Here is a 16,637-nt window from a genome sequence, read left to right as displayed (position 1 = left end):
TGCGTTAGCATCGGCGTCCCAGGTTAAAGTTTTAGGAGCAAGTCCATTCCCAAGTAACTATAATCCCTATCTGAACCAAACTTGCATGGATGATGCATCTAGGGATGTACACTACTAAACTTGCTTCGGATGCTGGATCTGACCTACATTTTCTAGATGAGTGACCAGGTTAAAGTTTTTGGAGCAGGTTAAAGTTTTTGGAGCAGGTCCAATCCCAAGGAATTATAAGCCCTAACCGGACCAAACTTGCATGGATGATGCATCTAGAAGTTTTTGGAGCAGGTCCATTCCACAGGAACTAGCAGCCCTATTTGGACCAAACTTGCATGGATGATGCATCTAGGGATGTACACTACCAGACTTGCTTCGGATGCTGGATCTGACCTACATTTTCATTCCCAAGTAACTATAAGCCCTACCTGAACCAAACTTGAATGGATGATGTATCTAGGGATGTACACTACCAGACTAGCTTCAGATGCTTGATCTGACCTACATTTTCATTCCCAAGTAACTATGAGCTCTATTTGGACCAAACTTGCATGGATGATGCATCTAGGGATGGAAACTTCCAGACTTGCTTCAGATGCTGGATCTGACCTACATTCTTATTCCCAAGTATCTTTAAGCCCTACCTGAACCAAACTTGCATTGATGATGCATCTAGGGATGGACACTACCAGACTTGCTTCGGATGCTGGATCTGACCTACATTTTCATTTCCAAGTAACTATAAGCCCTACCTGAACCAAACTTGCATGGATGATGCATCTAGGGATGGACACTACCAGACTTGCTTCTGATGCTGGATGTGACCTACATTTTCATTCCTAAGTAACTATGAGCCCTATTTGGACCAAACTTGCATGGATGATGTACATGTATCTAGGGATGGACACTACCAGCCTTGCTTCTGATGCTGGATCTGACCTACATTTTCATTCCCAAGTAACTATAAGCCCTAGTTAAATCAAACTTGCATGGATGATGCATCTAGGGATGGACACTACCAGACTTGCTTCGGATGCTGGATCTGACCTACATTTTCATTCTTAAGTAACTGTAAGCCCTAGCTAAACCAAACTTGCATGGATGATGCATCCTAGGATGTACCCTATCAGACTTGCTTGGGATGCTGGATCTGACCTATATTTTCCATACAAGAGACCACGTTAAAGTTTTTGGAACAGATCAATCCGAATGAACTTGAAGTCTTTGATATCTGCAGTATCAACAGTTATGAATATTTGTTTACACAATACATGTTTTTCACACTACACGCATAGAAATGTGTATATGCCATGTAGAGGGTTAAGCACAACTTGCAAGAATATTGTTGTTGGGATGAATACTTAATATTAAGAAAATATGATTAGTAGGAATTGCATTTCTTAAACTGATCACATTCGTTGAGGTGAGCTTCGTAATCTTTGATTACCTATGTTTAATACATAGTGTAGTACTAAATGCCTACAGCTAATTTTCTGTTGTGGAAAAAACATATTACTGAAAAAATCACTTTTTTCATGATTTTTTTTAATATAATTTTGCAGTTTGAGTTAAATATATCTTTATTCATGGGAATATTATTTTGTTTTTAAGAAGTTATAAAGTGTTATTCTTAACTAAATTAAAATGTAACGTTTTGTGGAATCTGCAGAATTTTTAGCTAGGGTTCAATTTTGGTATTATTAGCAAGACCTTTAATTGAGATATTGTAGAATGTAGACATACATGTACTTTTTTCCGCGGCATCATAATTCTGTGGAATCTCAATATCTGTTTAATCCGAAGGTAGAAAATTACGTGGATTTCTTAGACTGTCACTATATACCTTGCAGCTATTTTAAGTACATTTGAACAAATTTCTGTAGAAAATTTGTGACCGCATACACAGTGTTAATTAATACCATGCAGAAAAAATTACTTTTACAATAACCAAAATTGAATATTGCTTATAATTCATTCTGAATCAATGGTTATTGCTGCTATGGATTTTGACATTATGAACATGATGAAATTAACAAAATTATTTCTTCCTGAAAATGTTATTACCGTAAATCTGGAAATTTTTACTGTAGATAAATTTTTAGCAAATTTGCACGTGCATTGCATTCGCAAAAATATTTTTCTTAAAAATAAATCAACATGTGAAGAATGTTTTCTGAAGACTCGTGTCTTTTTTTAACTCAGTGCATAGGCGTCGGTAAGCACTGGTCAATTTAAAAGAAACCTGTTTACACTAGTCTACTATATAACTACAAGTTAATTACCCGTGCGTGTAAATTGCCCTCATTATATGCAATATCGTCCGATGATTTGACAAGCACTGAGGCGGTATGCCCTTTTTAATTATTTTCATCAATTAATTTGCCAATAAAGAGAGAACTGTCATTTTATCTAACCGTGTATCAACATGGGCGATAACTCAAACTCAGTGCATTTACTTGAAAGTTCCAAATGTAATGGGGCATGTAAATTTTAGGTGAGGAAAAAAGAAACGTTCAGAAAATAAAGTATATTTTTTCTTCATTTGGATTTTAGTTTAGGTCAAAAGGCATACACAACCTCTAAAATGTTTGTCATAATTGATTTAGAAATTATTTTCAGTGCAATTACTTTTGTATTTTCATCAAAATTGTTTCGGAGCGATTTTGCAATATCTTGCCACGTTGCGAATTTATTGGTGGTACTGTCCACAGGGTTGTGTGGAAAAAATAAATAAGTTAAAAAAATTGTACCTAAGGAAAAAACGTGCTTTTTCTCCTATTAGGTACTAAAATTTTTAACTATTTACTTTCTATACAAGCCCCTGTGTTCTAACTGGGCATATTATTCAAACATAACCTGATATGAAAAGCTTCAGTGATTTTAATTTTTAGCACCAGTGGTCAATTTGAAAAATTTGAAGTAAAAATTAATCAACAGCTTTTTGACCCAAAATCGCAAAAATAAATCGACGTAAAAATTTCCAGATTTACGGTATATAATTAGGGCTATTCCAGAAAAAACATGTATGGGGGGGTTAGAAGGCACTTTTATTTTTAACCCACCACCCATACATTTTTAATTGCTTTCTCCCCACCGCCAATCAAATCAAAAATGCTTTTAATACAACCACCCATCTAAATTTAAATACTTTTTTAAAGAATTGTGTTTAAAGTTATGTTTAATAAAATTTTATGTACTGGTACTTTTTTCAAGGATTTGCACTTTATGAAACTTGAAATGAATGTTCGCTTTTTGGATGTATCCAAACAATTGACTCATTTTAAAAATATCATGCACAAAACTTTCATTTTTTCATTACTTTGAAAATAGTTTAAATCTTGTTTGAAAAGAATTTAGAAAGATATTTTACACAAAAGTTTTGTAAGATTTTACAATCAGCTAATTTTTTTAGTTCAAGTCCAAAGTTCTTTTGAAACACAGGCCACATAGTTCCTGCTGTAGCCTATAGGTTTCTTGTTTTTTTTTTTTTTTTTTGGGTGGGGGGGGGGGGTTGGGGGACTAAAGTTATGTAGGGCATTGTCTATTTAGTGTAACGTGAAAAAAATATGAAGTCTTAATGTCACCTAACAACCGTGCAGGCACTTGTTTCTGAAATATATTTTTTTTAAATTCATTTGTATGCTATGGCCGGGTTAAAAATATATTCGAGGTAACACTCAACAGGTTAAGGATGATTAGTACATGGATGTATTGACATAATACATGTATATTGTTACAAACCCTATTATATATAAACATTATTTTACACCGTATTTGGTATAAAGTAAAATATTTGACTTGTTAACTCCATAGTCATGCTAAAATGTTTATTATCAGATACGTTTTTTCTACTTTCGGTTTTAATCAAACGATCTCTCTGATTGTTTCTAATATCATTTAATTTACCAATGTAATCATGTTTGAATATATTGCTGGTATGAAACTTGAGCTGAAAGCAACAAAGAACACAAGAACACAAAGAAATTGTGTCCCAATCCTCCACTGTCATCATTTGTACCATGTGCTTTTATAATCATCTTCCATGTTTCCGGTTTGTTCGATTCTACTTTCACTTTCAATGTAAACACACTTCTCAACTGTTTAGGACATTTTTTTAAAAATAAATATTAATATTTACTGGCTTATACAAAATGAAAGGAGGGAAGTTCTTTGCAGTTGATTAATTGTGAGGGTAAGTGCAACCACCCATCTAAAAATATATTGGATGAGGACAACCACCCATGCAGATTTAATTGCTCCAGTCCCCATTACCCATAAAAATATATGAAGTGCCGTCCAACCCTCCCATACATTTTTTTCAATAGCCCTTATCAATAATGGGGATAAATTGCAAAATTCAAGTCACACTTAAAATTTCACTTAGAACAAAAGTGTCTATATATACCCTTAAAATAAGGAAAATCACTCCTCCTTCCCTCTGCTCTTGACATAAGTGATTCATAGCTAAAACCAATAAAGCCTGTACCTTCTGTTGTGAGTTCATCCAGTGACTCCTCCTCTTCCTCTGTGCCTCCCCAGAACCAGCTCAACCCCCTCCCCCAGCCTCACCCACCTCCTGCCTTACCCTTCACCTTACCCCAACACAAACCATCTGTTGTGAGTTCATCCAGTGACTCCTCTTCTTCCTCTGTCCCTCCCCAGAACCAGCTGAACCACCCTCCCCCAGCCTTCTTCTTCTCCACCTGTCTCTTCTTCAGTTCTTCCTGCCTCCTTCTTTCTCTCTCTCCTGTTTCTTCTTTATACTGAATTTTAGAAAAGAAAACAATAAGTATTAGATCTGTTTGTGTAATGACACTATTTCCCTTAAGGCAATAAGCCCTGGATCGAACCAAGTATGACAATGACCATGCATACTGATGTTTCAAAGTGTCAAACATTTATATATTTATATAATTAAAGTTATAATAAATAGTCAAGAATATCAAGATGCAGGGGTCCCGTGTTCGATTCCCGGTCCAGCCATACATTTTCTCCCTTCCTGTTACAATATTAAGCCCAATGTTTTTTGTGGTTTTAATCCCACAACATTTTAACAACGCTTTTCTGTTAATCCACAAACAATTTCCTTGACCTCCTTCATGACCTTTGAACTTGATATTGTCATTATCTTACTACATTAGCTTTTGATTCATGTGAAAATAACACTGACATCAGTTTATTCACAAAACATCAGTATCTTATTGACTTTCCTTTGAGTGCTTTCCCCTTATGTTTCTGTGGTTATTTTACCTTGAGTCTAGCCTCAGTCCTAGCCCTCAGTATGTTGGTGACGTCCATTGTTTTCTCCAATTGTTCAACCTTCTGTTTAATTCCCTGGTCCTTGGGAGACTCCAGGTGTTGTTTGTACACCTGCCAGTATTTTACATAGTCTTGCCTACAAGTATTCAAACAGAAAAAGCATATTTCATATTTCATCAATGACACATTTCGCAAATAGTAAGAAACTACATTTTCCCTTCTAATAATTTTTCTTGATCTCATATAAATGTAAGTAAGTAAGTGAAGACAACTTGAACACAGATAAGATCTAGACTCACTTGTACTGGACTATCTGGGGCCATGTGTAAGGTTTGATGTTAAACTCCACAACTGAGTCGTAGGCATATCTCCACCAGGACTTGGGACTCTTCTTCACAGATACCGTGGGGCGGAATTTCCTGTACCGCCGATTCACTTCCAACCTTTTGGAAAATTCCAGCCATCTTGTAACACTCAAATACTGCAAGGTCAGAGTATAGATTCACAATAAATGCTGCAAATCTGGATCAATTTCTAATTTTTTGCCAAAAAAATAAATAATTACGATTTATCTTAAACGTGTGATTCAGACCAATCCATTGACATTCAATTATTTCAATCTGCTGCAAACAGAGCAGTTTAAGTAGGTTGTTCAAAAGATAGCTAAATTTAACACATTAGTTAACAATATTCAATCCTCGGCTGACTCCGCTTTGCTTGTTTGCGTGCAAGGTTCAAGCCATCTAAATAAGGAACTTCGTTAACTATGTAAAGATTTGAATAACCTGGCCCTGTAAAACATGCTGATAAAGAACTGCTAGGGATGGGCAAGTTTGCTTTGTTATAATAAATGCAATTTCTTCTATTCAATTGGTTAGCTTTACAATATGTTTTAAACACAGTGGGAATGAAAATCACTTAAGTTTCTATAAGTGACAATTAATTATAAGCATGTTCTCTATATGCGCATTTCACTGTACTGCTTAATAATGAAGTTTTCAGGATAATGATTCTGTTTCATGGGATGTACCTGTTTGTGTGAAACTCTGGCGGTAGCATCCCCTATAGACAACTGTATGTACAGCTTAGGCATCTTATAGTCATCCACGTTATACAGAATCACCTTGGCCTCCGCAGTAAATGGAGTCAGCACTAGAAAACAAAGAGGAGAAAAGAAAATACATGTACAACAGAAGTGTGGGACAATATTAATATGGTATGCCTTCAGTAAAACTTTGATAATATTTATACAGTGGGACAAAGAGAAACCCAAGAGATATCCAAAAATATAAGATATAAAGTTATTAAGTTTAATGGTTATTTGTTCATTGTTTAACGTCCCTCTGTTAGTTATCTCATATGGAGACGCCACCACTCGCTGGTGGAGGGCTGCAAATTTTGTCCTATAATAGGCACTTAGCAGGGGGCGATCTTTTTCAGGTCAGCACCTACTGCCACATGGGACCTCTGTTTATTCAGTTTTATCCAAAAGGCTGGTTTGCATGTCTCACAATGGGATTCAAACCCGCGACATATACATGTAGCAGATGCATGTACTTTAACCACTTTGCCATGTGGGCTACTTTTACTTTAAAATATATAGTTCAAAATATATAACGAATCAAAAGTGTCATTTTTTGACATGGAATTTGAGATATCAATATGTGATACTGCAAACCAACATTTATTTGCATGGTATTGCTAGAAATAACTGTAACTCCTTTAAGAATTTCTTGGCATTGATATCATATATTTAACCAATAATCATTAAGAATATGGAATTACCTGAGGAAAATTTATCTTTTGAAATCATCTTGGACCTGATGGACTGCTTCAATAGACTCTGTAGATAAAAAATAACAACAAATTGTGTATTAAAATTGCTATTAAACATTTGGTATTGTATACAATATGATCTACTGCTTTAAGATTTTTCAAAAAAAAAACACAGAAAAAAACATTTCACTTTCTGCCCTGTAAGTCTTGAAACACATACCTTCCAATCTCCTGACGGAACAAGATGTTTGCCTCCCACGAGATCACTACTGCTGACCCGTGAATTCCAATACAGAGAGAAATCGGACACTTTACCCAGCTGTAAAACAACAAAAGTCATTATTTACTCCAGCAACTTACAACTTATATATTCTGAAGTACAACTGTCTTATTAGAAAACTTGTCTTAATTCAAGTGTATTTGACATCAAATGAAACTAAGATTTGGCTATTCTTAGACAGATGTCACATTCATGCTGGTTCAATCTTGAGCAAACACATGATGGTGCCACTACGAGATGCATATGTTCAATATTTTTGTTTATATTACTGGTAAATAACCTTATATGTCAAACCTTACATCTAAACAGGGTCAATTTTTAGCTCACCTGAGCCGAAGGCTCAAGTGAGCTTTTCTGATCACATTTTGTCCGGCGTCCGTCTGTCTGTCTGTCTGTCTGTCCGTCTGTCTGTCCGTAAACTTTTCACATTTTTGACTTCTTCTCAAGAACCACTGGGCCAATTTCAACCAAACTTGCCACAAAGCATCCTTGGGTGAAGGGGATTCAAGTTTGTTCAAATGAAGGGCCATGCCCTTTTCCAAGGGGAGATAATTATGAATTAGTGAAAAATTATTGGCATTTAAAAAAAATCTTCTCCTCAAGAACCAATGGGCCAGGAAAGATGAAACTCATGTGGAATCATCCTCAGGTAGTGTAGATTCAAGTTTGTTCAAATCTACCCGGTAGGAAAATTCTTGAAAAATCTTCTCAAGAAATACAAAGCCATGATTGGTCATATTTATATGGAAGCATCCTCAGGTAGTGTAGATTCAAGTTTGTTCAAATCATGACCACCAGGGGTAGGGCGGGGCCACAATGGCCGACCAAAGTTTTACATAGAAAGATATAGAAAAATTCTTTAAAAATCATCTTCTCAAGAATAGTAAAGCCATGATTGGTCATGGGACTTCTTTTGGATTAAAACTTTTCAATAATAAACCAATTTTCTACTTTTTCCTAGCCACAGTGCTCAGGTGAGCGATGTGGCCCATGGGCCTCTTGTTTTTTTAGGATTTTAGGATCCTAGCTATCAACCTTGCCTATGAATTTCACAATACCTGGCAACCTTATTTAGGATTTTTACAGTAACAATCTTGTCTTGGTTTTTACAATAACAATCTTGTGTTGATTTTTCCGTTACATACTGTAGGCAGGGATATTTTCGCCTCAATTTATTTTCACCTTTTCACACTTGCAGGCAATTTCGCCCTGTTTTAAATTCACCCTAATGAAGAATGGATGAAACAGGCAAAAATAAAATGGGTCTGAGTGAAAATTTCCCTGTATACAGTAGTGACCTTGTGCAGTATTTTTACTATACACATAATGTTACCTTGTGTAGGATTTTTGCCGTGCTGTCTAGCTCCACCTCCTCCCATCTGTCGTTTGTCGTAAATACGTAAAGTCCTCCCAGAATTCCCCCCGCAGCGAACGGAGTGCCGGGGTTTGACACTGTATCCTCGTATCTAATGTGTACATTACTTATTTTTATCTGAAAGAGAGAAATTTTGTGTAAAAATGTCATGAATAATAGACGACTTTCACATTTACAAAAGTTATTCCCCTTTGCAGGGTCAATCCGGGTCAACCGGCGTAAGACACTGTTTTCCCTCTAAAACCTTACAAACTTTATGGGTCAGTATCTCAGAAATTAAATCAGTATAAATATGTTCAATAAGTTTTTCATGTTGACCCATATTCTGGCAATACAGATACAGATCGAAATTTTCCAATAACGTTTGAAGATTAAAAATATTACTGTCAGTTCAGACAGTGACTTGCACTACACAAGTTATTTCACTTTGTTATTACATTTCTCTGCATGTCAGAACTATATATCCCACAACAGACAACATGTTCTTGATGAAAACATTTTAGTATCATTTTTGCAGAAAAATTCTTAACAATAATCATACTCAATCTGTGTACCACATTATAACTATAAATCTTGCAGACAGTGACAATGCAGAATTATAACCAAAAATTATTTTTGACAGTCACTGCTTTCTTTAATAAGTGTACATACCTGAATGTTGTTCAGAATGTACTTTCCAATCTTTTCAAACAGACCAGGGTGTTTCTCTGCTTCCTTAGCTGCAAATAAAATATGGAATTTTATTTGATAAATTCTTACATAAAGTTAACAATATCTAGCTCAATGACATTTCATACTTTCATGTGACATTTTTCTGAGTACTACTCAGACTGAGGAACCCGTACCGGGAGCAATGCCAGTTTGAGAAACAGTTGACTACTCTCAGACTGATGATGGTTGAAAAATGATACTAACAGACTTAAGGTAAAATCTATAGTGCTCTGGGCATAACCTGTTTGAGTGAACGATTCAATGTGATACTCAAAGACTTCCTTTAGAACTCAAGGATCCATTGCCTTGAGCATGGCCTGTTCGAGTTAACTGAGCGATACTCACGGACTTTCTGTAGGACTGGGGGATCCAGTGCCTTGAGCATGGCCTGTTTGAGTTAACTGAGTGATACTCACAGACTTTCTGTAGGACTGGGGGATCCAATGACTTTAGCATGGCCTGTTTGAGTTAACTGAGCGATACTCACAGACTTTCTGTAGGACTGAGGGATCCAGTAACTTAAGCATGGCCTGTTTTGAGTTAACTGAGCGATACTCACAGACTTCCTGAAGGACTGAGGGATCCAGTGACTTGAGCATGGCCTGTTTGAGTGATACTCACAGACTTTCTGTAGGACTGAGGGATCCAGTGACTTAAGCATGGCCTGTTTGAGTTAACTGAGCAATACTCACAGACTTTCTGAAGGACTGAGGGATCCAGTGACTTGAGCATGGCCTGTTTGATTAACTGAGTGATACTCACAGACTTTCTGAAGGACTGAAGGATCCAGAGACTTGAGCATGGCCTGTTTGATTAACTGAGTGATACTCACAGACTTTCTGAAGGACTGAAGGATCCAGAGAATTGAGCATGGCCTGTTTGATTAACTGAGTGATACTCACAGACTTTCTGAAGGACTGAAGGATCCAGAGACTTGAGCATGGCCTGTTTGATTAACTGAGTGATACTCACAGACTTTCTGAAGGACTGAAGGATCCAGAGAATTGAGCATGGCCTGTTTGATTAACTGAGTGATACTCACAGACTTTCTGAAGGACTGGAGGATCCAGAGACTTGAGCATGACCTGTTTGATTAACTGAGTGATACTCACAGATTCTGAGTGATACTCACAGACTTTCTGTAGGACTGAGGGATCCAGTGACTTGAGCATGGCCTGTTTGAGTGATACTCACAGACTTTCTGTAGGACTGAGGGATCCAGTGACTTGAGCATGGCCTGTTTGAGTGATACTCACAGACTTTCTGTAGGACTGAGGGATCCAGTGACTTGAGCATGGCCTGTTTGAGTTAACTGAGTGATACTCACAGACTTTCTGTAGGACTGAGGGATCCAGTGCCTTGAGCATGGCCTGTTTGAGTTAACTGAGCGATACTCACAGACTTTCTGTAGGACTGAAGGATCCAGAGAATTGAGCATGGCCTGTTTGATTAACTGAGTGATACTCACAGACTTTCTATAGGACTGAAGGATCCAGAGAATTGAGCATGGCCTGTTCGATTAACTGAGTGATACTCACAGACTTTCTGAAGGACTGAAGGATCCAGAGAATTGAGCATGGCCTGTTTGATTAACTGAGTGATACTCACAGACTTTCTGTAGGACTGAAGGATCCAGAGAATTGAGCATGGCCTGTTTGATTAACTGAGTGATACTCACAGACTTTCTGAAGGACTGAAGGATCCAGAGAATTTAGCATGGCCTGTTTGAGTGATACTCACAGACTTTCTGTAGGACTGAGGGATCCAGTGACTTGAGCATGGCCTGTTTGAGTGATACTCACAGACTTTCTGTAGGACTGAGGGATCCAGTGACTTGAGCATGGCCTGTTTGAGTTTCTGCTCCATCTCCTCTACTCTCTGTTTGTTGTAGGAGTCCATGGTAACCGGACTCAGTAGAATGTAAAGTCCATCCAACTCCAGGCGGACCTCCGTCCCTCCAAACAAATTCCCCCATGGTATGGACAGACGAATGTAGTCTGTTATAATTGTAATAATATTTAGTGGGGTTTTTTAACAGAATTTTTACTTAATTTGTGAGTAACAAAAATATACAGCCATCAATACTTATCATAAAGCATTTACCTAAGTGTCCTACTTTCACCTCAAATGCTTGTTCCTTGCCAAACTAAAAAGAAAAATTTAATAAATTTATTTATTTTCATCAATTCATTACAGCCTTGAGCATATAAACATAACAAGTACTTTAATAGTATACTTTAAACAAGAGGCCCAGGGGCCACAGCGCTCACCTGAGCACATCAGCTAGGAAAAAACACATCAGATCAGAACTGAAAGTTAATTTAAGTTGGGGGGGGGCTTGAATTTTAACCCCCAAGGGGATCATAATTTGAACGAACTAGAATCTACATTACCTGAGGATGATTCCATACAAATATTACTAATCCTGGCTTTGAAGTACTTGAAAAGAAGATTTTTAAAGATTTTTCCTATATATTCCTATGTAAAACTTTGATCGGCCATTTTGGCCCCGCCCTACCCCCGGGGGTCATGACTTGAACAAACTTGAATCTACACTACCTGAGGATGATTCCACATGAGTTTCATCTTTCCTGGCCCAGTGGTTCTTGAGAAGAAGATTTTTAATGATTTTTCCTATATATTCCTATGTAAAACTTTGATCAGCCATTTTGGCCCCGCCCTACCCCCGGGGGTCATGAATTGAACAAACTTGAATCTACACTACCTGAGGATGATACCACATAAGTTTCATTTTTCCTGGCCCAGTGGTTCTTGAGAAGAAGATTTATAAAGATTTTTCCTATATATTCCTATGTAAAACTTTGATCTGCCATTTTTGCCCCGCCCTACCCCCGGGGGTCATGACTTGAACAAACTTGAATCTACACTACCTGAAGATGATTTTATATAAGTTTCATCTTTCCTGGCACAGTGGTTTTTGAGAAGAAGATTTATAAAGATTTGTTCTATATATTCCTATGTAAAACTTTGATCGGCCATTTTGGCCCCGCCCTACCCCCGGGGGTCATGACTTGAACAAACTTGAATCTACACTACCTGAGGATGATTCCACATGAGTTTCATCTTTCCTGGCCCAGTGGTTCTTGAGAAGAAGATTTTTAATGATTTTTCCTATATATTCCTATGTAAAACTTTGATCGGCCATTTTGGCCCCGCCCTACCCCCGGGGGTCATGACTTGAACAAACTTGAATCTACACTACCTCAGGATGATACCACATAAGTTTCATTTTTCCTGGCCCAGTGGTTCTTGAGAAGAAGATTTATAAAGATTTTTCCTATATATTCCTATGTAAAACTTTGATCGGCCATTTTGGCCCCGCCCTACCCCCGGGGGTCATGACTTGAACAAACTTGAATCTACACTACCTGAAGATGATTCCACATGAGTTTCATCTTTCCTGGCCCAGTGGTTCTTGAGAAGAAGATTTTTAAAGATTTGTTCTATATATTCCTATGTAAAACTTTGATCGGCCATTTTGGCCCCGCCCTACCCCCGGGGGTCATGACTTGAACAAACTTGAATCTACACTACCTGAGGATGATTCCACATGAGTTTCATCTTTCCTGGCCCAGTGGTTCTTGAGGAGAAGATTTTTTAAAAATGCCAATAATTTTTCTCTAAATCATGATTATCTCCCCTTGGAAAAGGGCGTGGCCCTTCATTTGAACAAACTTGAATCCCCTTCACCCAAGGATACTTTGTGCCAAGTTTAATTGAAATTGGCCCAGTGGTTCTTGAGAAGAAGATGAAAATGTGAAAAGTTTACAACGACGACGACGACGACGACAACAACGACAGACAACGGACAAATTGTGATCAGAAAAGCTCACTTGAGCCTTCGGCTCAGGTGAGCTAAAAAACGATAAATGTAGCTAGTTTAATTGCCATTTAAATATGAACTTTTTTGTAACATTTTCCTGGCACGTAAACGGTAAAGTATCCAAATTAACAGTCAAAAAAACCTGGAAAGCATCAGATATTTTGGATAGCTGGTCTTTTGGAGTGTCCTTTGGACATAATCAAGAATCAAAATTTCATAATCTTTTTTTTTTATTAAGGTTCATAAACCCTCTGCTCACTCATATGAAATTTTTCTTCATCTCTTACGATTTTCGAAAGGAAATCTATATGCTGAATGAAATACAAACAATTATAGCATGGCTAGCGGGGCAAAATTTGACAAAAAAGGCACTTAAACTTGACAAATTTATAAAGGAATAATAGACATTTGTGTCATTAAGGGTTATCTCTCTTACCAGAGTATCACTGTACCTTTAGTCATGGTACATCAAATCTTATTTTTATTTATACCTGTAATGTTAGGAAGTCCGTCTAAAATGTAAGAAAATAAAATTTAATCAAACAAAATTCATGAAATCTGTAAGCTAAATGTTCTTATATGGTGTTTTGATGAAAAAATAGCATTTTAGATATAATATTTTACAGTTAACTTTTTGATTGAACATTTCATTTGGCTGACTGAAATTCTTTTTATAAGCAAAATGATTGACATATCATTATTATGGTTGTTACTTTAAAGTCAATGCATGCAGAAAAATGAATTATAACCCATATAGGATGACCATGGTGAAATCAAAATCGAACAATTTAAATGAATTTTATGTACAAATGTCATAGAAATGTAAGATGTAAATGACATATTTTTTCAATACTTACCACTGCTCTTGGTTTCAGAACCAAATCTTTGAGTTCAACATTACCTTAAAGAAAAAATATTTATTTTTTATTAAGCATGCACATTTTTGGCATTTAAATTTCTTCACAAATATTTACATGATTTAATTTACCAAAATTTATGTTCAGATTTTTAATAATTAAATAGTACATACTACATTTAATCTTTCTTTTCAAAGCAAAACAATTGTTACATAAAGGGTTATGAGATGGTAATTTATGAAATTTAATATCTTTCAGTGTTTTCCCTAAGACCCGGCTACCAGCCAAATTGACTGCTTCAATTGACAAAAATGCTGCTTTGAAATAAAAAATTGTAACAAGGTCCACAGAGATTCTGTTCATAAATTTCAGTCCCTAGCCTGTTACAACTGATCTCTTACCCTCTACTTTGAAATAAAGGGAAAACACTGTCTTTCAGAGAATCTTGGATCCACCTCAGAGTCTGTACATATAACTTACCCCCTAAGACACTGTATTTCAGAGAATCTTGGATCCACCTCAGAGTCTGTGCATATAACTTACCCCCTAAGACACTGTATTTCAGGTTATCATGATTGATGTTCTCCACAAACTCGCCAATATACTCGTTAATTAAATTGACCAGTCGATCCTTAATCATGGCACTCTGCTAAGATACACAATTTCTCCTGACTGAAACATATATTAAAAGCCATGATCATAACATACTTCAGGTATAGTATAGTATGTATGTGAAATAACAACCATTTCTATTTTTGACTTTGATCTTTACACAAAACCTTCATATCTGCACATTTCAATTTTCTGTGAACTTTACTTTCACTTATGTGTAGGTCAAATTGAATTTTTTTTTATCTAAATTGTTGCCCATGTAAAATTACAATTAGTACGAACAAGTACCATACGCGACACAGGGGGAAACAGCTATAAGCAATGTAATGTAACATAAGAAAGTAAAGATGCTGACAATTGATAAAATCGATCGACTTACAAATGTAACCTATCATCAATAATATATACTTTTATCAATTATCTTCATCAGTAAAGAGGATCAATATTAAATTCTAGTAAAATCATTAAAGTTGGAACACTGCCATTTCTCTACAGTAAGAAAATCAACTAACTTTCAATTACCATAGTCAAAATAATCTTTTTTTAAATGTACACCATCAACTTGAGTCATACCAAAGGGGAAAAATAAATTCTACAGAAACAAAATAATAATAATTAACAGCTGTTATCATTATAAGCCATGAGTTTTAGAAATAGGAAGGACGACAAAACCAACAGCTTAGCTTGCAATGAAGAAGTGCTGTGTAATTTCATTAATCTTTATGTCACTAGAAATAATTTGTTAGGTTCTCCTACAGTTCAGTTTCAATATGAATTTTTGACAAATGAAGGCTAACCTGACAGTTAAGTCTTTCCTGTACATGTATATACTATATATGAAGTCCGGACAGTCAAAAAAAAACTGATAACAGTGCTCTATAAATTAATATAGGGGCTGATGTCATTTCATATCAATTGGAACTTGTGCACTATGAAAACTCTGTAGTATATTAATTATGCAATCAGCAAAGATATTAATCAGATTTTTTTATCATAATTTGGCAAGTGTACAAATATACCATGGTTATTATTTCTTACTTTCACTTTACACACATCACAGGAAAAATCAATTAGGGTGCAATAATTTCATCGCTTTTACATTATCTATCTACAGAAAAGTATAACATACATTTCTTTTTAGTTGTCATGAATTATAATTTATGCATTCTTGGTGGATCGCCAGCATTTGCAATATTGGCTAGCAACAAACCCCTAAAACGTCGTCTGTTGCAAGAACGACAAATGCAGAAAAATTGTCAGCGATGCATAGAATCGTCTTCTGCAATAAAATCTGAAAGTACAACAAAAAGAGACCTGTCAGCAAAACACACATTCTCTCCGTCCAAGGAACAGCTGCAGTCATCTTCAGTTTATATAAAAATCAATGAGAAAATCTGATCGACTGCCGAAGTCAATTTTCAAACAAATTGTACCTGGAATTAGTCGTTCTGTAAAATTGACCCGGTAGATTTGACAAGTCGTACAATATATCAAACTAGATTTTCACTCAAATCATTATTATACCCCCCCCCCCCCCCCCCCCCGCTTGAAAAGCGGGAGGGTATATATCAATAGTAATCGTTAATTCCGTCCGTCCGTCCGTCCGTCTGTCCGTCTGTCCGCCTGTCTGTCCGTCCGTCCGTCTTTTACGCTTTGGGGTACCCATCTCTTATCCGCAACTCCACTCATACCACTGACTGAAATTTGATGAAACTTTCACAGAATCTTTATTACATATTGCCATTGTGCACCTCCTATTTTACTTTTTGATCCGGCACATATTTTGGGTTTCCCGGCCACAGGAAAACATGGACTTTTTCACCATATGGGAGGCGGGGGTATCATTTAGTGAGCTCATCGCTCACAGTACCTCTAGTTTTTAAAATAATAATAACATTAATTTTTTTTAAATATCAAAAAAACAATTCGCAA

The 16,637-nt window shown here is 36.4% G+C and overlaps 1 protein-coding gene across 1 annotated transcript in view; it reads right to left on the bottom strand.

Annotated features, from left to right (window-relative positions):
- The window catches only part of LOC134248127 (intermembrane lipid transfer protein VPS13C-like), a gene marked incomplete at its 3' end in the record, with an annotated part of 35,305 nt that extends 19,172 nt beyond the window's left edge, over positions 1-16,133 (bottom strand). The window contains exons 1-14 of the mRNA XM_062730541.1: positions 16,020-16,133; positions 14,637-14,765; positions 14,094-14,137; positions 13,728-13,748; positions 11,496-11,538; positions 11,195-11,389; positions 9,333-9,400; positions 8,640-8,798; positions 7,247-7,345; positions 7,036-7,093; positions 6,281-6,402; positions 5,550-5,731; positions 5,242-5,386; positions 4,601-4,754 (exon numbers count right to left, since the gene is read on the bottom strand). Of these exons, the coding sequence (XP_062586525.1) occupies positions 4,601-4,754; positions 5,242-5,386; positions 5,550-5,731; positions 6,281-6,402; positions 7,036-7,093; positions 7,247-7,345; positions 8,640-8,798; positions 9,333-9,400; positions 11,195-11,389; positions 11,496-11,538; positions 13,728-13,748; positions 14,094-14,137; positions 14,637-14,733 (1,387 nt within the window). The remainder of the gene's footprint in view (positions 1-4,600; positions 4,755-5,241; positions 5,387-5,549; positions 5,732-6,280; positions 6,403-7,035; positions 7,094-7,246; positions 7,346-8,639; positions 8,799-9,332; positions 9,401-11,194; positions 11,390-11,495; positions 11,539-13,727; positions 13,749-14,093; positions 14,138-14,636; positions 14,766-16,019) is intronic.
- Positions 16,134-16,637: the final 504 nt, after the last annotated feature.

The sequence above is a fragment of the Saccostrea cucullata genome, unplaced genomic scaffold (genome assembly GCF_032062105.1).
Source record: "Saccostrea cucullata isolate Sc308-1 unplaced genomic scaffold, CSIRO_AGI_Scuc_v1 ctg4115, whole genome shotgun sequence".
NCBI classification, from domain to species: Eukaryota; Metazoa; Mollusca; class Bivalvia; order Ostreida; family Ostreidae; genus Saccostrea; species Saccostrea cuccullata.
This window is presented reverse-complemented; position numbering and strand designations above follow the sequence as displayed.